At 44.5% G+C, this 23,719-nt stretch overlaps 1 protein-coding gene across 1 annotated transcript; it reads left to right on the top strand.

The window, feature by feature from the left end:
* The first annotated feature begins 12,639 nt into the window (after positions 1-12,639).
* LOC139581271 (neuronal PAS domain-containing protein 4A-like) lies at positions 12,640-18,892 on the top strand. The gene is made up of 8 exons (XM_071410847.1): positions 12,640-13,205; positions 13,689-13,852; positions 13,976-14,078; positions 14,196-14,505; positions 14,644-14,753; positions 14,942-15,077; positions 15,203-16,926; positions 17,049-18,892. Exons 1-8 carry the CDS (start codon positions 13,031-13,033, stop codon positions 17,075-17,077), a joined length of 2,751 nt encoding a protein of 916 aa, XP_071266948.1. The 5' UTR covers positions 12,640-13,030; the 3' UTR covers positions 17,078-18,892.
* The last annotated feature ends 4,827 nt before the right edge of the window (positions 18,893-23,719 follow it).

Below are 23,719 nucleotides of genomic sequence, written 5' to 3' on the forward strand. Positions count from 1 at the left end.
ATCTTCTCAAGGCCTGTAATGGTTCTTAACGAACAGATCAGCGTCAGAAGACACTTTCAATTATGTTGAACCTGTGCCCTTGTATTTAGGCACTAATGAATCTGGGAAAGAGTGCTTTGCCCAGTATGTCCCTATGAATAAAACACCTGGTGCCCTTTTTGAGTCAGACATTCAAGACGCAGTATGAGAAAGCACTGATAAGGAAATCTTTCAAAATATTTGGAATGGACAGAATATTGCAGACAATGCTTCATTTAAAACAGAAGCATCATTTTTAGCCTTAATACTATATCAAGATGCATTTGAGATTGCAAATCCTTTGGGATCAGGGAAAAAGAAACACAAGGTGCTTTCTATCTTATTCTAGGTGATATGTTGCCTTAGAACAGGTCAAATATTGATCACATGCAACTAGTCCTGTGCAGAGAGCAAGATTTTAAGCATTCTGGACAGGAATTAGTTCTTAACCCATTGCGAAGAGATCTTAAGGAGCTAGAGGATGGTGGTATTGTTTTAGCAGATGTTACGTGTTTTGAGAGGTGCTTTAGGTGCCATACCTGGAGATAATCTGGGATCTCACAGTATTGGGGGCTTTGTGGAAAATGTCAGCCGGAGTACATGTTTTTGGCGATATTGCGACATTGACAGAGCAACATTTGAGTCTAATCCACTGTCAGCTGGTTCAACAAGAACTGCCCAGTCCTATAAACAATGTATTGTACTGTACATAGAAGCTACTGTACATACATGCACTGTACATAGAAGCTAATGACAGTGGATGGGGTGTCACATTTGATTCTCTATTTATGAGCTTAGGTACTTCCATGTTTGCCAGCCTGGACTGCTTCCTTGCCTTGGTCATAACCTCTTCAATGGCATTGTCTCTTTTGACCTTGCACTGTTCATTAATCATTTGGTCAATCAAGAGAAACATTTGACATATTTAGAATTGAGCAGGTGCATCAGCCAATTTAAATACCTTGGGAGTGATGGTAATGACAGACCTCCTGAGATAAGCCCTGGCAGTGAGAAGCTAAGTGGTGTCTGTTGAGAGTGCTCCCCCTCTTAGTTGGAGATCGGATCAAAAATCAACCAGATAGTGGTGAATGACAGTTGATTTAATACTGTATATGTGCATTTGCCATTACTGCTGACCAGGTGGCATATCTTCAAGTCCTTATTGATGAATATATCCATTTCAGAACTGAGCATTTTCCTGACAAACCCCTCAAGCCAAAGCACCATTACCCCAAGCTTGTCATTAGGTTCGTGCCACTTATTCGTCTCTGGACGTTGAGGTTCGAAAGTAAGCATACTTACTTCAAGCAGTGTGCACGGAAATGGCACAACTTTAAGAATCTATGTGGGACTCTAGCAGAGAGACACCAACTGTTCCAAGCCTATTTAAGTGCTGGCAGTTTATTTCTGCCTCTCATTCAGGTAGAAAAGGGAACTGACTTTTATGCCAGTGATTACAACAAGAAGATTTGAGCATTCAGTCGCTGCATTTCACTTCAAATCTGACAACACGGTTATTTTAAATGATATCACTGTCAAAGGCACAAAGTACAGAAAGGAAATGTATGTTGTGAGTGGGAAAGATGAGGATGGATTGCAAATGGGTGAGATGAAGTTGATCCTGGTCCATTGCTACTCATCTGTTTATTTTGTTTTAGAGAGGCAGCATGCTGGGCAGCTAGTTGGTGTAGGTATTCACTGTCTAACAGGAGTAGCCCAGGACTCAAACTTGATCTGCATTAAGCATGAAGACCTTCTTGATTATTACCCCATAGTAGAGTACAAGGTATTGATCCCTTTGTTGTAGAGCCATGACAGCGCTAGGAGAGGAGATAAGAGAGGCAGTATTGTCAGTGCTACCAGATTTGCCTGAGCAGACACGTTCATCCCTCCTGGACAAGCTAGCAAGTAGAGGCAAAGTCAGACCTTCAATTTCTTAAAGAAGAAGACCTACAGGAGCACATCAGACTATGGTTGCACATTTTGGGGAATACTCAGAGGTGGAAAATTTCCGTGGGAATTAACAGGAGTATATGGGAATTAACGGGAATATATGGGAATTAACGGGAATATATTCGAATTAACGGAAATATATGCAAACTAATATTAATACCATTTAAATGTAGATGTTTTTTTGCGTTGGATATATTTACCATATCATAAGGAGACAGAAACATAAACCTTTTACCTTATCATAAGTAGACATAATTGAAATGATTAAATCCTTCCAATAGAAAAAACAAACAAACAATTTAGTTACGAATTTAACTTTAATTAAATGAGTTGACTCTTCACATGGGATGATTTCACTGAACAACAAAATAAAATGAATATTGAATGATCCACAATGATCCATCGCATCTCCCAAAAACGTTTTCAACATACATCGGTAAAATGATAGTCTAGAAACTAAAGCTTTGGTTGTCTTCCTCTCAGGCTTCCATGTCTTCTCCCTGTACCTCCTCAATGTCCACCTCTTGAACATCAGATTCTGAGGCCTCATCTTCACTGTCACTTTCCAACCTTGTTGAGGATGGCTCGTTGTCAGGCTCAAAAAGCCAAAAATGTGCCTGGATGGCCACACATTTTTCAACCCTTGTATTGGACAGCCTATTTCGTGCTTTGGTGTGTGTGTTCCCAAACAAGAACCAGTTGCGCTCTGAGGCGGCTGATATTGGTGGGATTTGGAGGATGATGGAGGCAACAGGGGAAAGAGCCTCAGATCCACAAAGTCCCTTCCACCAGGTGGCTGATGAGATGTTGGCATGACTAACATATTGCATCTCCATCCCAAAGCCCTTACTTGGAGGTGTACTTCGCCAGACTGCCAAGAACCTTGCCCTCATCCAGGCCAAGGTGGCGAGACACGGTAGTGATGACACCATAGGCCTTGTTGATCTCTGCACCAGACAGGATGCTCTTGCCAGCATACTTGGGGTCCAACATGTACGGTGCGGCATGTACGGGCTTCAAGCATACAAGTCTTCACGCTTTTTGATGTATTTCAGAACTGCAGTTTCCTCTGCTTGGAGCGACAGTGAAGTGGGCAGGGCAGTACGGATTTCTTCTTTTACATCTGCAAGCAGAGTCTGAACATCAGACAGGATGGCATTGTCTCCCTAAATCTGTGCAACGGCTACTGCTATAGGTTTCAGGAGTTTCAGGCTGCTTACCACTCTCTCCAAAAATACATCATCCAGGAGGATCCTCTTGATGGGGCTGTCCATATCAGCATACTGTGATATGGCCATTTCTTGGAGAGACTCCTTCCCCTCCAGGAGACTGTTGCTGGGTAGCTTCCATGTGGTGCTCTTATTCTTCTCACTTTGTTTAGTGAGGTAGATTGCTGTTATAACTTGATGACCCTTCACATACCTAACCATTTCCTTGGCTCTCTTGTAGAGTGTATCCATTGTTTTCAGTGCCATGATGTCCTTGAGGAGCAGATTCAATGCATGAGCAGCACAGCCAATGGGTGTGAAGTGAGGGTAGGACTCCACTTTAGACCAAGCAGCCTTCATGTTCGCAGCATTGTCTGTCACCAGTGCAAATACCTTCTGTGGTCCAAGGTCATTGATGACTGCCTTCAGCTCATCTGCAATGTAGAGACCGGTGTGTCTGTTGTCCCTTGTGTCTGTGCTCTTGTAGAATACTGGTTGAAGGGGAAAATGTAGTTAATTATTCCTTGCCCACGAACATTCGACCACCCATCAGAGATGATTGCAATACAGTCTGCTTTCTCTATGATTTGCTTGACCTTCACTTGAACTCTGTTGAACTCTCCATCCAGCAAATGAGTAGATAAAGCATGTCCGGTTTGAGGGGTGTATGTTGGGCGAAGAACATTCATAAATCTCTTCCAATACACATTGCCTGTGAGCATCAGTGGTGAACCAGTTGCGTACAAAGCTCGAGCAAGACATTCATCAGCATTTGTCTGACTACATTCCTCCATTGAGTCAAAAAAACTTCTGATTCCAGGAGGACCATGAGCTGGTGCTATCGATAAGGTGTCTTATTCATAATTTTTTACCTCGAATAGAAGTAAAGGGACTTTTGTCAGAGGTTGCTTGTTGTGAGCGCTGAGGGAACTTTATGCACTTGGCCAGATGATTCTGCATCTTTGTTGCATTTTTCACATTTGATTTGGCACAGTATTTGTTAATGTACACAGCTTTTTCTTCTACATTAGCTGCAGTGAAATGTCTCCACACATCAGATAGTGCCTGTGGCATTTTCCTGTAAAGATTAGAAAAAAATGAGTAAAAAAACAACAAATACAATTCCATGTACAGATAAATAGTTAAGCATTTAGATAAAACGACTCCTTTGTAAGATAAATGTTTTAAAATGAAACATGTATGGAAACAGGTGAATTAACACTCCTCAGGTAGCAGGCGCAAGCAAGCTAAAACCCACATGGTAGCATAAACTAACTAGCAGAAATTGTTAACTAGTTAGAAATGATTTGAACACACTTTGCTGTAGGCTACTATTTACTAGTTAACAAAAAATATTGTATGTCATATAAAATATACTCACCCCACCCAGTATTGTAATCAAAACTTACCAGAAAGCATGTAGTCCTTGGCTCAGACAGTGTAGTAGTGTGGGCTCAATAGCATTTTATTAGTGTGCAAGATCTTGAGAATCATCTGTACATGTGATGGAAGACTGCACTGCACATGTGATGGAAGAATGCACTGTGCATGCAGAGAGTTGCAAGTCCATTGAATTGGGGATAGTTTAACCAAAATATACCACAAGACCTAGAATTGCCTTATATTTATCCCACAAAAAAGGTTCACTGTTAAAAGCTAACTTTTTGATGAATTTATGCAAACTTACCCAAATTCCAGGGCCTAACTTACCATGGAAAAATGCCAGAAATTTACCGGAAGGTTTTCGACCCTTGGAAACCAATACTATGGCGGAAGCTGCTAAATGCAAGGAGATTTGAAGGTATTACATTTTGCTAAAAGATTTACAAGTAATTTACAGTTGAGAGGAAATGTTTGGAATTTTATTAGTTGAGCAACTAAACTCAGCAAAAAAGAAACATCCTTTCAATGTCAACTGCGTTTATTTTCAGCAAACTTAACATGTGTAAATGTTTGTATGAACATAACAAGACTCAACAACTGAGACAAACTGAACAAGTTCCACAGACATGTGAATAACAGAAATTGAATAATGTGTCCCTGAAAAAAAGGGGGTGTCAAAATCAAAAGTAACAGTCAGTATCGGGTGTGGCCACCAGCTGTATTAAGTACTGCAGTGCATCACCTCCTCATGGACTGCACCAGATTTGCCAATTCTTGCCGTGAGATGTTACCCCACTCTTCCACCAAGACACCTGCAAGTTCCCGAACATTTGTAGGGGGAATGGCCATAGCCCTCACCCTCCGATCCAACAGGTCCCAGACGTGCTCAATGGGATTGAGATCCGGGCTCTTCGCTGGCCATGGCAGAACACTGACATTCCTGTCTTGCAGGAATTCACGCACAGAACGAGCAGTATGCTTGGTGGCATTGTCATGCTGGAGGGTCATGTCAGGATGAGCCTGCAGGAAGGGTACCACATGAGAGAGGAGGATGTCTTCCCTGTAACGCACAGCGTTGAGATTGCCTGCAATGATAACAAGCTCAGTCCGATGATGCTGTGACACACCACCCCAGACCATGACGGACCCTCCACCTCCAAATCGATCCCACTCCAGAGTACAGGCCTCGGCGTAACGCTCATTCCTTCGACGATAAACGCGAATCTGACCATCACCCCTGGTGAGACAAAACCGTGACTCGTCAGTGAAGAGCACTTTTTGCCAGTCCTGTCTGATCCAGTGACGGTGGGTTTGTGCCCATAGGCGACGTTGTCGCCGGTGATGTCTGACGAGGACCTGCCTTACAACAGGCCTACAAGCCCTCAGTCCAGCCTCTCGCAGCCTATTGCGGACAGTCTGAGCACTGATGGAGGGATTGTGCGTTCCTGGTGTAACTCTGGCAGGTGTTGTTGCCATCCTTTTAGATTAGACTGCTGCAATGATCTACTTTCCAGCTACCCGGATAAAGCACTAAATAATCTTTAGTTAGAGCTAAACACGGCTGCTAGAATCTTGGCTAGAACCATCAAATTTGATCACATTACTCCAGTGCTAGACTCTCTACACTGGCTTCCTGTTAAGGCTAGGGCTGATTTCAAGGTTTTACTGCTAACTTACAAAGCATAACATGGGCTTGCTCCTACCTATCTTTCCGATTTGGTCCTGCCGTACATACCTACACGTACGCTACGGTCACAAGATGTCGCTCTTGCCGTTTGTGATTCTCTGATCTACCTCTACGCAGATGACACCATTCTGTATACATCTGTCCCTTCTTTGGACACTTCTTTGGACACTGAACAAGCTTCAATGTCATACAACACTCCTTCTGTGGCCTCCAACTGCTTTTAAATGCAAGTAAAACTAAATGCATGCTCTTCAACCGATCGCTGCCCGCACCGTCCTGTCCGACAAGCATCACTACTCTGGACAGTTCTGACTTAGAATATGTGGACAACTACAAATACCTAGGTGTCTGGTTAGACTGTAAACTCTCCTTCCAGACTCACATTAAGCATCTCCAATCCAAAATTGTATCTAGAATCGGCTTCCTATTTCGCAACAAAGCCTCCTTCACACATGCTAACAAACATACCCTCGTAAAACTGACTATCCTACCGATCCTTGACTTCGGCGATGTCATTATAGCCTCCAACACTCTACTCAGAAAATCGGATGTAGTCTATCACAGTGCCATCCGTTTTGTCACCAAAGCCCCATATCCTACCCACCACTGCGTCCTGTATGTTCTCGTTGGCTGGCCCTCGCTACATATTCGTTGGCCATGTTCTGTTATAATCTCCACCCGGCACTGGTTCCTCTCTAGGTTTCTTCCTAGGTTTCGGACTTTCTAGGGAGTTTTTAGGAGCTACCGCGCTTCTACACCTGCATTTCTTGCTGTTTGGGGTTTTAGGCTGGGTTTCTGTACAGCACTTTGTGACATCAGCTGATGTAAGAAGGGCTTGATAATAAATTGGATTGATTGATCCTGTACCTGTCCCACAGGTGTGATGTTTGGATGTACCGATCCTGTGCAGGTGTTGTTACACGTGGTCTGCCACTGCGAGGACGATCAGCTGCCCGTCCTGTCTGCCTGTAGCGCTGTCTTACACGTCTCACAGTACGGACATTGCAATTTATTGCCCTGGCCACATCTGCAGTCCTCATGCCTCCTTGCAGCATACCTAAGGCACGTTAACGCAGATGAGCAGGGACCCTGGGCATCTTTCTTTTGGTGTTTTTCAGAGTCAGTAGAAAGACCTCTTTAATGTCCTAAGTTTTCATAACTGTGACCTTAACTGTGTACCGTCTGTAAGCTGATTGTGTCTTAACGACCGTTCCACAGGTGCATGTTCATTAATTGTTTATGGTTCATTGAAGAAGTATGGGAAACAGTGTTTAATCCCTTTACAATGAAGATCTGTGAAGTTATTGGGATTTTTACAAATTATCTTTGAAAGACAGGGTCCTGAAAAAGGGACGTTTCTTTTTTTGCTGAGTTTATTTTACTTCCAGGACAGGCAAGGAGTGACACAGCTAGTGCCATCAAGGAGTGACACAGCTGGTGCCATCAAGGAGTGACACAACTGGTGCCATCAAGGAGTGACACAGCTGGTGCCATCAAGGAGTGACACAACTGGTGCCATCAAGGAGTGACACAGCTGGTGCCATCAAGGAGTGACACAACTGGTGCCATCAAGGAGTGACCCAGCTGGTGCCATCAAGGAGTGACACAACTGGTGCCATCAAGGAGTGACACAGCTGGTGCCATCAAGGAGTGACACAACTGGTGCCATCAAGGATACATCAACATTTGAGCCATCAAGCACTTTCCCTTCAGAGTCATCCTCCACATCCAGCACAACCCGGTCAACAACCAGTACGACCAGTACTGTAGACCTGCACATCTGTCCGGAGAACTTCACTGTCCTTTGGGGCAAAATGTCCATGAACCTGATATCAGCCATCGCCAGAGGCACACGGCCAACCCCGGGAGAACGAAGAGAGATGGTGAGAATTACAGTAGATGTAATGAGAGTTATTGAGCCTAATCCGACCAGAGCACATTGCCATACAATAGCCAAAACGATGGTACAACAGTAACCGAAAAGCTTCGCTGATACAATGAAAGATGGCACTACAATTGGGAGTGGCTATGGATCCCTCTTAAATCAGACGAAAACACGCGTTGAGCATAAGAATCGTGATAATCCTCTGGTACGGCTAAGAAAGAGAAAAACACCCTTAGGCTCATCGAAGGCAAAGCGTAAGGAAATGGAGTAGCTTTATTCCAGAGAACGGCCGGCAGGAGGTGACAGAGGACAACTCTCGTCAGCTCATGTAAGCAACGTTTTACTTACAGCGCTGTGCCATCAACGCTAGCCCAGCAACTAAGATAGCTGAGCTGAGAAGTAAGTGGCCATACCTTTTCACGCAGAAGGAACTCTACAACCACTTCAAGTTACTGACAGATGTCTCAGTCCTGGATAAAAATGGATGCCACGATGGCAGAAAAAAGAAAGATTATCATTCAATACTTCCGCTACAAACCAATAAATGAAGAGGTTCGGCACATCCTGTCAAGGTTTGAAAAGGGTGGAGCGACTGCAGTTGGCCTTGTGTTGTCCTCCTGCTGACGGCCCATTTCAAAGAAAGGACGGATGCATTCTTTCTACAGGCCGATGTGAGATTTACATTCATCTGCATCTTATGCATAAGATAATCATTTTCTATGTATATTAGAATTTAAAATGATGATGTGCCAAATGTTCAAAATATGTGAATTGAAAGTTATAGAATTTGTTGTTTTATATCTTTCAGGTGTCAGCCCCAGCCACAGATGTGGAGGGATCAATTCAACCTGCCGGACTCACCAAGACTGATTGTTCAAGGTAGTGTATCCAATAAGACGTTCTGCGTGAGTAATTATTTTTAGACAGGGCCTTACAATAGCAATATTGCACAGAGCTAATTGTGAAACATAAATGTGATCTGATTTCAGGTAACACAATGACCCTTATTAAAGCTTGAGTATGTCGTTTTGGGAAGGGCATAAATGGAAATCTGGGAATAGGACAAAATATCCACTGAGATCTTTTCTAACCATAATCTCACATAATTAAAAAGTCAAATTACCATTCCCAAAATGACATACTCTGGGGTTCAACCTGGGAGTGAAGGTAATGATTTGCCTCCTAAGATAAGGCCAGGCAGACATGTTGCACAAAACCCTGTTGAGAGTAGGACTACTACCCCTCTTAGTAGGAAACAAGATAGATTTGTTATTTTCTTTTTAAATTGCAATTTTCTTTTTTGGAAAAATCGCGATTTTTGCGTTACCTGTGTCTGAAAGGTTATTTTTATTTCAAAAGCTAAGATATATTCAGTATACCAGTGCCTTTCTTATCTGTAATTCTGTCACTTTCTCTGCTGGAACAGTTATAAACATGCTATTTATTCGGGACGTTGATCTATTTTGAAGATTGATACATTTGAAAACTTTTTGTTGCCTTGTTACAAACTATCATTATTTGTTATGTCACATACAAGCTGAAACATACATTTGTAAAGGAATATGCTTCTCAGTTGTGTAGATGGGGTTGTTGCATCCATCCTAACTAATGCTATTATGGAAAACCTTGATTTTGTGAAGTTATGTCATACCAGGACTATTAAGATTAACAATTGTATTCTGTCCTGATTAATCATTTTCAGATATACACTTTTTAAATGGTGCTAGGGGAAAGGTGTAGGTTTGTAATTGAAGTGTTTGTGATGAAGCCCATTTGGCTACAGTTTATTGGCATTTCCTACTGAGCAACGGTGAAGTTGTACTATGGGAACTTATAGAATGTGTTGTCACTTTTTTTCCTTTACATTAAACCATGCTTAATAACATTTGGTTTACTTGTTTTGGTAATGCAAATGTTTTAGAAGTTTACAGTACTGTTGGCATATTTTATCTGTAAATGTCATATGTTACTGTAAAAGCACATACAACCGATAAATTACAGTAATTTAACAGCAATTCGAGTTGCCAAGTAAATCCTGTACATTTCGTCGATGCAAGTAATTATTGTAAAATATAAGCACAATAATATATTGTAATTAGAAAGGTGTACAGGTACTGTAATAATACAGAAAATTGTTGTTATTTATAAACAGTAAGTTATTGTAGTACATCTACAGCAACATGTTGTAATTATAATTGACAGTAAATCACTGTTGTTTTATAGTACTTTTTCTGGCAACTTTTTTTGCCATTCATTTTCTGTCATTTCTACAGTCAATTTTTACAGTGTACCTCCCTGACAACTTACATGGGAGAAAAGGCCCTTTTCACTCTACCCAGTGCTGAACATAGTGGTTGTAGCTCTCTTCATTCAGAAACTGTCTGTAATTTTATCCACAAAACAATAACACAGGTCAACAGTCAGTAAAGTATGAATAGAGAAGACAGACCAATGGTGAAGGCTAATGCAGATCTATTTGATTGTTCATGTACAGTATGTCATGTGGGAAGCTGTTTATACTGCTCTGTCTCAACACGTTATCCATTGTTACTGTACCTTTCTGCATTTGCGGAAAGCAACATTTGATGAACGCCATCACTCTATGTGACAATTATTGTCTAGGTATACATAAAGAGGAACATGCAGGTGTTTTGTTTGATGTTTAGGCGTAATAAACGCTCCTAGAGAGCGATGCAGCACTACCGAGAGCTGAAACGTCTATGTAGCTGTCCATGGTGCTGAAATATATTGCGGCCGCTCTAAAATAAAGCATTTGCGGGGAAAGGGAAGGTCAGTGAAATCGAAGTTTGTGAACATGCAACATATATTTTGAGCCTTAAAAAAACCCATCTGTCTAAAAATAGGGACAATTGGAGATAGAAGCGGGGGTGCGCCACTGAGTGCATGTGTCAGTTACGGGTGAGAGCTATTTATAGAAACGAGGAGATTCATCTCTGTGCTCGTGCTCTGTTTGCAACAGGTGTGGTGTTTGTGTGTGTGTGTGTGTGTGTGTGTGTGTGTGTGTGTGTTTAGGCCAATATACTTTGAGTATCCTATAAAATATATAAAATTCTACAAAACAGTTTGTATGCTTCAAATATCACATTGATTATATACTAAACTTTAACACGCAGTAAGAACACCACGACATAATTGTTGCAACATACTTTCATATAGTTCCTTTCAAATAATTTCACAAAACATCACATTTCATCTCAAATTGAGCTTCCACAATTCACTGGATCCGACTGTCTTCTCACAGGTTTTTACACATCAGTGGTAGATGTAGATACGAATGACTGCTGCAAAGCCTCCACCCCCAAGCCTTCAAAGAATTTAGGCAACGTTTTATATGATAGTTTGATTGAAGAGGATGTATTTTGGGCAAGAACAAACTGGTCTTATCTGTTCAGCCCATAGAGAAAGGGTTGGGGTATAATCATGTTGTTTGGATCTATGTTTTTCGACAAAGCGAAAAAAAAACACAATTTGCTAAATATTAACACGGGTGCTTATAAATAAGATGCAACTATAACCTGTGAAAATGGTTACAAGGCTTTCCCAAATAATTCCCCGTTTGGATGCAATCCACGCCTAAGGTTTTCAACCAGAAGAATCAGCCAGGTTTCGATGCATAGACTAGACATAGCTCAGCATCACCCTTAGCTATATTCCGCTCAAATGACCTTATAAGGAAGGATGTTGCAGTTTATGTAACATATAGGCTATACAGCGCGATTAGGCTGTCTCTCCTCTTCCTTTGCGCGTTAGCCCCGGAGGCACTGCGCTGCCTGACAAATGAATTTCAGTCAGAATGGTGGATTCCATTCATAAAAAGAGACTGAATTTGGTGATGTAACACTGCCCCACTGTCCCGCGTTTCTCCCCTAGAATAACTTTTTGCTGGAATATTGTTAATATATAACCTTGGCATGCATCTGCATGCGTTACCCTAGAGGTCGACGGTGGACGGTTTTAAAGAAGGCATCGCATCGTTCATAATCATAACATTAAACATATTATGAGCTAGTCTGGCGAGGCATAGATGCATTTGCATCATTTAGGCTACTGATAACCTAGCCTACACTATATTAAGAATGATACATTTTCAGAGAGGATCAACCGTTCCTCGGGTGCCAAACATAAAAACAAATCTTCTCAGTTTCACCCCCCTCTCTCTCTCCCCCCTCCCTTACACCGGGGTCCGGTGACTCCGTCTACGTTTTACGTTTGTCTCCGCCCATTCCTCGGTTTTGTCCAAATCGGGCTTTTTGCGTCCCCGGAGCTCCCGATATCAAGCCAACGTCATCATTGAGTAGAGGGAAGAGCTGACGTCAGAAAAGAGTCACCAAAAGGAGAGGGTAGGAGCAGTAGGGGGAGCGGGCAGAGGGAGAGAATTTCACCATTGCTAACATTGAATCTCCCTCGGCCCCCCTTCTCTCTAGCCCCCCTCTTCCTACAACGTCGGTGTTGGCGCGTTGGGAGCCCCCCTTCGTCACCGGAATCCCAGCCTATATAACTTACTCGAGAGCAGAGTCCCTCCACCAGATTTACGGGATCCGGATATCTGGGCGAGAGACGGCTACTACAGCCGCCGAATCACTCACACTCTGAACCGGTGGAAAGCCATCCAGCGGCTAGCCAGCAACCTTACTGGACGCTGTGGCGGAACCGAAGAGGAAAAAAGAACGGATAGGAGAAGGTCTGAAGCCTTACTCTGGAACAAGCTGAGATGAAATTCCAATAGTAAAACGACAAGGTTATTACTACTAGCCTTTCTCTGACACCTCATCTTGGGAGAAAGAGACTCAGACCTCATCTGACGCAACGGTCAATATTCCGTTGAGTTTCACCTTCAAGTCCAGGGAATTTAGTCAACCACTGTAACAGGCTACAATGTATCGATCAACGAAGGGCGCGTCGAAGGCTCGAAGGGACCAAATCAACGCGGAGATTCGGAACCTGAAGGACTTGCTTCCCATATCTGATGCGGAAAAGGCACGGCTCTCGTACCTACATATCATGTCCCTTGCCAGCATGTACACCAGAAAATCGGTCTTCTTCTCTCAAGGTAAGCGCGATTTAGCTTATAACAGACAAGTTCAAATACACTCAGTGTATAACCCATAACCTGTTGATTCATAACTAAGAAATGCTTGTGAATTAAACATATTGACAAACTGTTGCTTCCATCCGTCTGAGCTAGTTGCATGCTACCTTTGGCTTTCCGCTTGAATCAACAGGTGCCATATTTCTTGTCGAAAGAAACAGTTGATGAATTTCATGTCTACATGTGAATTATGTTGTTTAGGAATACATATAAGGAAATATTATCGTGCTTTGTTTGAGCTTCTGGCGTGAAAAACTATTTTAGAGCCGAGTGTCGCTATCTAGTGCTGAAACGCTTCTACCGCTGTCCATGGCACTGAAATCTAATGCGGCCGTTCTATAGCTATTGCAGGGAGCATAAACGTTACCTTTGTGGTATGATGACACCCATTAGCTAAACAAAAACATAATTAAAAAAACATTTCCCATCATCTTTTGTTTTTAGAATCGGGATCCGCTGGCAGTCTCGAGGAAAGCGCGAGGTTCCTGTCTTTCCACGAGCTGTCAGAGCTGGTGCAGGAGCTACCAGGGTTCCTGCTCTTGCTGACTGGGGAAGGCAAGCTGCTCTACCTGTCAGACAGCGTCTCCGAGCACCTCGGCCACTCCATGGTGAGTTCACGGGAGACCATATCATGTCTAAATAGCAAACTAGTAAATTAGCTGTAATTTAGATTTTGTCTCAGGGATTTCATGAATATGCTAAATAAAAACGACTTTTGCTCGATGTTTCAGGTGGATCTGGTTGCCCAGGGTGACAGTGTGTATGATATCATTGACCCTACTGACCACTTCATCATGAGGACCAACCTAGCCCCTCCTACATCACCTGACACAGGTAAGATGCGCCTCCATATTTCCAATGGTACAGAAACGTGTCACAAATGGCTCGTATTTATATCACTCAGATCATTTCTGATATTCACAATTTCTTCTTTCCTCTTCTTTCTCTCAGATCGTCTATTCCGTTGTCATTTCAACACTTCCAAGTCGGTGCGCAGGCAGAGTGCTGGGAACAAGCTGGTTCTGGTCCGGGCGCGCTGCCCTTTCCCACCCTCCTCTTCTACCACCCCTAGCTCCTACTGGACATCCAATCCCGTCTGGATGTGCTTCTGTTCCCCTCTGGAGGCCGTCCCCACCCGCTCTGGTCCTGGGGGGGACCAAGTTCCAGCTCTGATCCCTCCTGCTGCTGAGAACAACTTCTTCCTAGCCTCGTTCCAGTCTCAACACAGCCGAGACATGAGGCTCCAGAATGCACAGGACAGGTGAGGTCACACCCACTGACCAGGCAATGCCACCTGTTGCTTTAGATCGTCTGAGTGATGGCATGACGTGTACGCTTTATAGTTAGAAGTATGTTGAAGACATAGACTTACCATGTCTTCTCTCCATCTTCCCTGTAGTGTCAGTGTTTACCTTGGCCTTGATGTGTCAGCCCTGAGGTCTCGCTCCTGGTACAGCCTCCTCCACCCACAGGACCTGTCACACGCCTCCGCTCAGCACTGCAGCCTGTGTAAGTACCAATTCAGTTCACCACTCAACAATCACACACAGACGCACCAACACAAATGTGAACTCAATTATACTGCATCCACCATTACATGGAGAAAACTTCACTACAAACCCACCATTAAAGTTCTGTGACGTGATCAGTTGTAGAACAATGTCTGATGTCGATGTTCTCTCTTTGTTCCCCCACAGTGAGAGAGGGAGGAGAGGGTAGATCTGAGATGGTGGTACGGGTGGAGTCTGCAGACCACTCCTGGGTCTGGCTCTACATGGTATTGCAGCTGGAGGCAGGAGACAGCCCCATCAGCAGCAACAACTACATCATCAGGTACTACCTCTACCCTATGACAGATCATCATAACACATTTTCAATAGATATAAAGGAGATTGCAAAGAGCACAAGAGAATCTTACTAACCATTTCCATATTTTTCTCTTTCTGTTTCTCTCTCAGTGAGGCGGAGGCGTGGTCAGTGAGACAGCAGCTGAGCACAGAGCAGACCCAGCTGACCCTGGTACTGAGTACCAGTACCTCCCGCCAGGACAGCCTGAGCCTGTCCAGCCCAGACCAAGTCTTCACCCCAGGCAGCAGTGGCCTCTCAGCCCAGTCCTTTGACTTCAGCATGACTGTGTCCAGCAGTGTGGGCTCCTCAGACGAGACAGGGGGCGCCACCACTGAGCCCATGCAGGTGGAGGGCGACCCTCGCTCTAGTATTTCCTCTATTGAGGAGGAGAGCTTCTTCCAGCAGCAGCAGATGCCTGCCCCTGTCCAAAGCCGCTCTGCTGCCTCCTCCCCCACCCCAGTTACCGTTGCCACGGTAGCAGACCTGGACTTCCTCACTCAGAACATTCTCCTGCCCCCCTCCTTCCAGCTCGAGCCCCCGCTGCCCGCCCTCCCCCTTCCACTCCCCCCAGTGCCCACCTCCCAGGAGCAGCAGACCAAAGAGTTTGTGTGTACGCCCCCCTACACACCCCAGCTGGGCGGGGGCAGCTTCCTGTTCGGCGAGCCCCTCTTTAGCTTCGACCCCACAGGCACCACCACACCCCCTCCCTCCACCACCACAGCTACAGCCACCACCTCCATCGCTCCCTCGCTCTCCCCCTCCGCCCCACCCACCACAGCCTCCAGCCCTGCTCCCCCCTCCTCCCTGTGCCTCACTGGCCCCTCCACCGACCTGTTCTTCCCTGCCGATCCCTGCAGTGGCTCTATTTATGAGAAGCTACCCCCCACCCCTGACAGCCCTCGGGATGGGGACTGCACAGTGATGACCTTGCCTGAGGTTCGGGGACCCCTGTATGTAGATGTCCCTTTAGGGCCCTTTCACTACCCCCTCGAGGGCCTCCTCACCCCAGAGGCCTCCCCCGGTAAACAGCCTGGTCTCTCTTTCTTCTCCCTGGAGAGAGAGAGGGATAAGGAGAGAGCAGAGATCTCCCTCTTAGCTCAGCACATCAGCTCCTTAGCAGAGGGATTCTACCTGGATCCTCTCTTATCCAAGCTCTCCCCTCCTTCCATGTCCCCCTCCTCCTCCCCTCCCCCCCCGACCCTCTCACCATCCGTAGCCACCGCTGGTGTTGACTCTATCCACATGCTGGGAGAGTTTTACCCCGTTAAAGTGTGGAGAGGCCTGGACTTCCCCGTATTCCAAGATGATGATGACTCTCTGTTTGAAGAGAGCATCTTAGAAGCCCTGCTCCAGGACTTCTCCACCCCTCCACCCCTCTCCCCCTCCATCCCCCCACCATCTCCCCCCAACCCAGTGTGCTGGCACTCACCCTCCCACTTTGAGGGGGTCAGCCACTTCTGTAGCGTCCAATCGGCGCACTGTTACCCCACGGCCAGGTGCGGGGCGACATTGGCCGGCGAGGCCGGGGCGATGGCAGAATGGGAGGGGCTGGGGGAGGAGCCTATGGAGATCGAGGTGGCGTCATCACCTCTGTCTTCCTGTTCCTCCATCCCAGCATCCCCTCCCCTGCGGCTCACTGCCTCCCCCACCTCCGCCCCCTCCACGCCCGTCGCCCCCAACACGCCCGCCGTGCCTTGCGCCCAGTCCCTCCTGGAGGAGCTGGCCGCCCTGGAACCCATGTTTGGGGCAGGTGCCTCGATCGCCCCCGGCTTGGGGCAGCAACCTGAGTTGTATCAACTCCAGTGTCACCAGCCCCCACAGTGCTTCCACAAAGGTGAGAATCATTCAGTTAACTTGTTCTACTGTCTTTCTCTGTTTGATAAATGGATTAAGATGTGTTAACCCTGAACATACCAGACTAATGTGCCTTTCCTCTTTGTCTCTTGTGTTTTTCAGATGGGAGTGGAAGTGTTCCCCCGTTCTAAATAAGTCTGTGACTTACTTCATTAAGTATGGCATATTGTCATATTTCGTGGAGCTATTTTACTGAAAAGTAAAGATGATTTAAGTGTATAAATATATACATAATGTATACTACTAAAGGACTTTATTTCCTACATGTCTACTGAGAACAAATATTGCCTTCATATTTTTGTTCATTTATTTATTAATTCATGTATTCTATATATTTTTTTTATCAAACAATTTCGCATTTAATTTCAACATTGACATAATGGTGCAATATTTACCAACCGAATGTACCCATGACTGACTGAGTTTTGGGTCCATTTGGTGCCACAGCTTTTCTGTAACATGAGCTTCAGATTTGATCAGTCAGAGACGTAACAAAATCTCTGACCTTGTAAAGCGCTGTTTAACTTCCAGACCGCATTTGTATTCACTCGTAGTGAAAAACCTGTTGCGAACAAAAAAAATGAGAATACCTTCTTTGATATTTCAATAGAGAAATGACTTAGAGCATTATTGCTTGTAATGCAGCAACGCAAACTCAAATCACAAATGTGGTGAAAGTCTATGTTTACAAAAATCTCTACTGACCTGGTACAACCACTGACAGTAGCTGACAAAAGGGGACCAGATTCCCTCTCTCACATCCGCAATATTCAGTTTCCAGAGAGACACATAGTTCTACTCTGACCTTATTGTATTCCTCTCTTGTTATAGCTTGAAAGGCCACGTCTAAACATACAAATACTGTAGTCAAACTAACCTAATACTTTGAGCTTTGAGTTTGCGGCTGAACATTTGAAAACATTTGACTTCGTGTTATTTCTCCATTACAAACTTGTGTATCAATGTGATGGTGTGCAAAAAAACAAACAATACAAAACTTGTGAAGACATAGGTCTTGGAATGTCCACACGCAAGAACGCGTGACAAAGGTTTCTGGCCTTCACCTGAAGGTGTTGCCGAATGGAAATCGTCTGGAAGTTACTCAACAACTGTGTGTGGTTCTGTTGTGTACAGGACCAGCACATTGTACATTAGACTCTGAATGTGGGTTCTTTAGGTCACCGTTCTCTTGGGCTTGGCTTCAAGGGCAGCTCTGCTGGATTTTCTTGCAGCATCAATATTTGCAATGCTGGCAGTTTATAGCGGCTCCTGTGTGCCTGACATGGCCATGACCTGCTGAACTCTGAACTCTAACTGAACTCTTTCTCTATGTCCATGAACCAATGGACTGACAGTCACATCGTAGCTCTACTTGAGCTATGGTGTTGTGGGGCACAATACGGCTATGTGAATGACTATATGATTCTTCTTTTTTGAGAGGGGTTAGACAAAAATTGAAGTTTTGTTTTAAAAAATGACCTGAAAATAGTGTGATGGGTTACTATTTATATTCAGTTCCTCCTAAGCGACACGGGTTGAGAATGGTACTATTCCCATGGTGTCGACGTGCTAACGTAGAGTTGTCTACGGTCAAGTAAAGGATTGATTCCTACGTTCTAGCTATTAAATGCTACGTTTAACATATGTGTAAGTATTATATTGTATGTGTTGAATTGAAAAATAAGAAACTGTTGATGTTCAATGCATAATGCATTATGTCTGTGGATGTATGCACATGCAATTTTTTTGAAGGCTTGTACACATTTGTACATTTGTATGAATACATCAGTCTGTACATATCAGAGACATTTCTATTGTTTAAGATGGACTATATACATGATGATATATTGAAGAATGGACATTGTGGATCAGTGTTCTCTTGTGTTGCTGAAAAGTGTATTTGGTTGTCAAACAAATGCATTTATATTAAAGTGCACTTAAAGCGGTTGGATCTCTTTGTGTCGTCACTTCCAGTTCACCTCCTCCTCCTCCTCCTCCTCCTTCTACCTACTCTCATCATCATCCCTTCATCCCTTCATCCCTCCCTCCTCTCTCCTCCCTCCCTCCTCTCTCCTCTCTCCTCCGTTTCTTCCCCTGGAGCGAGCTCCGCTCAGCAACAGCACTGACGCAACGATCTGACTCAGACTGACGCACACGCTCCACACCGAGGCTCTCACACACACAGGCACACACCACACACACACACCACACACACACACACACACACACACAGTTGGCTCCCACTCAAGCAGGCATGATCACTTTGACACACACATTCACACAGGGGCGGACTGGGACCAAAAATCGGCTCTGGCATTTCTAACACGCCAGCTACTGTTTTTCCACCTGATCATTTCCCCCCCCTAAGCCCCCATTATTAGCCAGATATTTTGCGAAAGAATAAATAAAATAGTTAGACAGGCCCACATTTGGCCGAAATACCAGATGGCCAGCCCGCCTCTGCACGCACACCCAATAGGAGCCCTTCCATCTTTACAAATAGCAGCAGATCACACTCACTCAATGTACCTGCTACTCCGAGAGCGTGCTGTGATGGTGTCAGACTCCATATATAGGCATTCCTGTGTCGAAGCTCTGATTCAAGCAGCCCCCTCTTTCCTCAGCCTCCGATTCAGATGGGAGGGGGGACTGGGGGAGCCAGAGAGAGAGAAAGAGATAGAGAAGGGAGAGAGGGGGGAGAAAAAGAGAGCAAGAGAAGAGAGGAAGCCAAATCCAGAGAGAAAGAGGGACAGTCATGATGAATGTACTATCAATCACTAACTAGTACCCAGTGAAAGCTCTGTGCTCTTCACATCATGGAGGGCGCATTTTGGTAAAATCACTAACGTTACATGAGTGATGGGCATTGCCATGTTACTGTGTAAATGCATCCTGCCACCTCCCCAGGTTCCTCAAATCTAATTTCAAAAGCAGATCTGCAGGATAGGGTACAAATGTGAGACCTTTAATATCTTATATACTAAACCTGGAGAGACAAAGCATTGCCATACCAACATTTTGTTTCAGCACCAGACCAGTCACTGCAGTAAGCCTCCTGGAGATAAGAGCAGCAAAGATAGAATAGATTGTAGCTCTCTCCTGTCATCTTGTGGCCAAGCAAAAGTAGTGCATTTTCAAACACGGAACTCATTGGGAAAAAAAGAAAAGTCCTCTCACTGTCAACTGCGTTTATTTTAGCAAACTTAACATGTGTAAATATTTGTATGAACATAACAAGATTCAAGAACTGAGACAAACTGAACAAGTTCCACAGACATGTGACTAACAGAAATGGAATGTGTCCCTGAACAAAGGGGGGGTCAAAATCAAAAGTAACAGTCAGTATCTGGTGTGGCCACCAGCTGCATTAAGTACTGCAGTGCATCTCCTCCTCATGGACTGCACCAGATTTGTCAGTGTGAGATGTGAGATGTTACCCCACTCTTCCACCAAGGCACCTGCAAGTTCCCGGACATTTCTGGGGGTAATGGCCATAGCCCTCACTCTCCGATCCAACAGGTCCCAGACGTGCCCAATGGGATTGAGATCCGGGCTCTTCGCTGGCCATGGCAGAACACTGACATTCCTGCCTTGCACAGACTGAGCAGTGTGCTTGGTGGCATTGTCATGCTGGAGGGTCATGTCAGGATGAGCCTGCAGGAGGGTACCACATGAGGGAGGAGGATGTCTTCCCTGTAACGCACAGCGTTGAGATTGCCAGCAATGACAACAAGCTCAGTCTGATGATGATGCTGATGATGCTGTGACACACCGTCCCGGACCATGGCGGACCCTCCACCTCCAAATCGATCCCGCTCCAGAGTACAGGCCTCGGTGTAATGCTCATTGCTTCGACGATAAACGCAAATCATCACCGACCATCACCCCTGGTGAGACAAAACCGCGACTTGTCAGCCGCGACTTGTCAGAAGAGCACTTTTTGCCAGTCCTGTCTGGTCCAGTGACGGTGGGTTTGTGCCCATGGGCGACATTGTTGCCGGTGATGTCTGATGAGGACCTGCCTTACAACAGGCCTACAAGCCCTCAGTCCAGCCTCTCTCAGCCTATTGCGGACAGTCTGAGCACTGATGGAGGGATTGTGCGTTCCTGGTGTAACTCGGGCAGTTGTTGTTGCCATCCTGTACCTGTCCCGCAGGTGTGATGTTCGGATGGACCGATCTTGTGCAGGTGCTGTTACACGTGGTCTGCCACTGCAAGGACGTCCTGTCTCCCTGTAGCGCTGGCTTAGGCGTCTCACAGTACGGACATTGCAATTTATTGCCCTGGCCACATCTGCAGTCCTCATGCCTCCTTGCAGCATGCCTAAGGCACGTTCACGCAGATGAGCAGGGACCCTGGGCATCTTTCTTTTGGTGTTTATCAGAGTCAGTAGAACGACCTCTTTTGTGTCCTAAGTTTTCATAACTGTGACCTTAATTGCCTACCGTCTGTAAGCTGTTAGTGTCTAACGACCGTTCCACAGGTGCATGGTCATTAATTGTTTATGGTTCATTGAACAAGCGTGGGAAACAGTGTTTAAACCCTTTACAATGAAGATCTGTGAAGTTATTGGGATTTTTACGAATTATCTTTGAAAGACACGGTCCAGGAAAAGGGACGTTTGTCTTCTTGCTTTGTTTACTTCCATGGGACAGAGAGAAAAAAATGCATTTATAAAGCTAATTTCCTGCAATTCTACACATTTTGCCATGACTTACACCATGCTCATATTTGGTATCTTATTAGGATTCCCTTTAGCTGTTGCGAAAGCAGCAGCTACTCTTCCTGGGGTCCAAACAAAACATGAAACATGACATAATACAGAACATTAATAGATAAGAACAGCTCAAGGACTGAACTACATACATTTAGAAATCGACGCATATAGCCTACATGTCAATACATACACACAAAATATTTAGGTCAAATAAGGGAGAGCTATTGTTGCTTTAACTGTTTGTTTAACTCAGGTTTGCTGTTCATTTGAGAAACATGAAATGGAAGATAGTTTCATGTAATAGTGGCTCTATATTATACTATACACTTTCTTGAATTTGCTCTGGATTTGGGGACTGTGAAAAGACCCCTGGTGGCATGTCTATTGTCAGAGCACATTAATGTTTCTCATAAAAAGAGAAGTAATACAGTCAGTCTCTCCTCAACTCTTAGCCAAGAGAGACTGGCATGCATAGTACTTATATTAGCCCTCTGATTACAATGAAGAGCAAGACATACTGCTCTGTTCTGGGCCAGCTGCAGCTTAACTAGATCTTTCTCTGCAGGACTTGACCACATGACTGGACAATAATCAAGATAAGACAACACTGTAGCCTGCAGGAGTTGCTTTTTGGAGTCTGGTGTCAAAAAAGCAGAGCATCTCTTTATTATGGACAGACCTCATATTTACAACCATTGAATCTACAGTGCTGTGAAAAAGTATTTGCCCCCTTCCTGATTTCTCATTTTTTTGCACATTTGTCACACTTAAGTGTTTCAGATCATCAAACAAATTTAAATATTACACAAAGATTACCCAATTAAACACAAAATGCAGTTAAGTGATGATTTTATTTATTAAGGGAAAAAAAGCTATCCGAACCTTCATGGCCCTATGTGAAAAAGTAATTGCCCCCAAACCTAATAACTGTTTGTGCCACCCTCAGCAGCAACAACTGCAATCAAGCGTTTGCAATAACTGGCAATGAGTCTTTCACATCGCTGTGGAGGAATTTTGGCCCACTCTTCTTTGCAGAATTGTTTTAATTCAGCCACATTGGAGGGTTTTCGAGCATGAACCGCCTTTTTAAGGTCACGCCACAGCATCTCAATCAGATTCAAGTCATTTTGTTTTTTTAAACCATTCAGAGGTGGACTTGCTGGTGTGTTTTGGATCATTGTCCTGCTGCAGAACCCAAGTGCGCTTCAGCTTGAGGTCACGAACAGATGGTCGGACATTCTCCTTCAGGATTTTTTGGTAGAGAGCAGAATTCATGGTTCCATCAATCACAGCAAGTCATCCAGGTCCTGAAGCAGCAATGCAGCCCTAGACCATCACACTACCACCACCATATTTGCCTGTTGGTATGATGTTCTTTTTCTGAAATGCTGTGTTACTTTTACGCCAGATGTAACGGGACGCACACCTTCCAACAAGTTCAACTTTTGTCTCGTCAGTCCACAGAATATTTTCCCAAAAGTCTTGGGGATCATCAAGATGTTTTTTGCCAAAAGTGAGACGAGCCTTTATGTTATTTTTGGTCAGCAGTGGTTTTCACCTTGGAACTCTGCCATGGATGCCATTTTTGCCCAGTCTCTTTCTTATGGTTGAGTCATGAACACTGACCTTAACTGAGGCAAGTGAGGCCTGCAGTTCTTTAGATGTTGTTGTGGGTTCTTTTGTGACCTCTTGGATGAGTCGTCGCTGCGCTCTTGGGGTAATTTTGGTAGGCCGGCCACTCCTGGGAAGGTTCACCACTGTTCCAAATTTTCTCCATTTGTGGATAATGGCTCTCACGTGGTTCGCTGGAGTCCCAAAGCCTTATAAATGGCTTTGTAACCCTTTCCAGACTGATAGATGTCAATTACTTTGTTTCTCATCTGTTCCTGAATTTCTTTGCTTTTTGAGATCTTTTGGCCTACTTCACTTTGTCAGACAGGTTCTATTTAAGTGATTTCTTGATTCAACAGGTCTGGCAGTAATAAGGCCTGGGTGTGGCTAGTGAAATTGAACTCAGCTTTCCAAAAAATTTGATTAACCACAGTAAATTCATGAT

Source organism: Salvelinus alpinus, chromosome 7 (assembly GCF_045679555.1).
Source record: "Salvelinus alpinus chromosome 7, SLU_Salpinus.1, whole genome shotgun sequence".
NCBI classification, from domain to species: Eukaryota; Metazoa; Chordata; class Actinopteri; order Salmoniformes; family Salmonidae; genus Salvelinus; species Salvelinus alpinus.

Bases quoted from the DNA above. Each gene is read 5' to 3' on its own strand.
- LOC139581271 (XM_071410847.1), top strand. From the start codon at position 13,031: ATGTATCGATCAACGAAGGGCGCGTCGAAGGCTCGAAGGGACCAAATC. The intron at 14,506-14,643 runs GTGAGGTCACAC...TCTTCCCTGTAG, and splicing joins CTCCAGAATGCACAGGACAG to TGTCAGTGTTTACCTTGGCC. The intron at 16,927-17,048 runs GTGAGAATCATT...TGTGTTTTTCAG, and splicing joins CCCACAGTGCTTCCACAAAG to ATGGGAGTGGAAGTGTTCCC.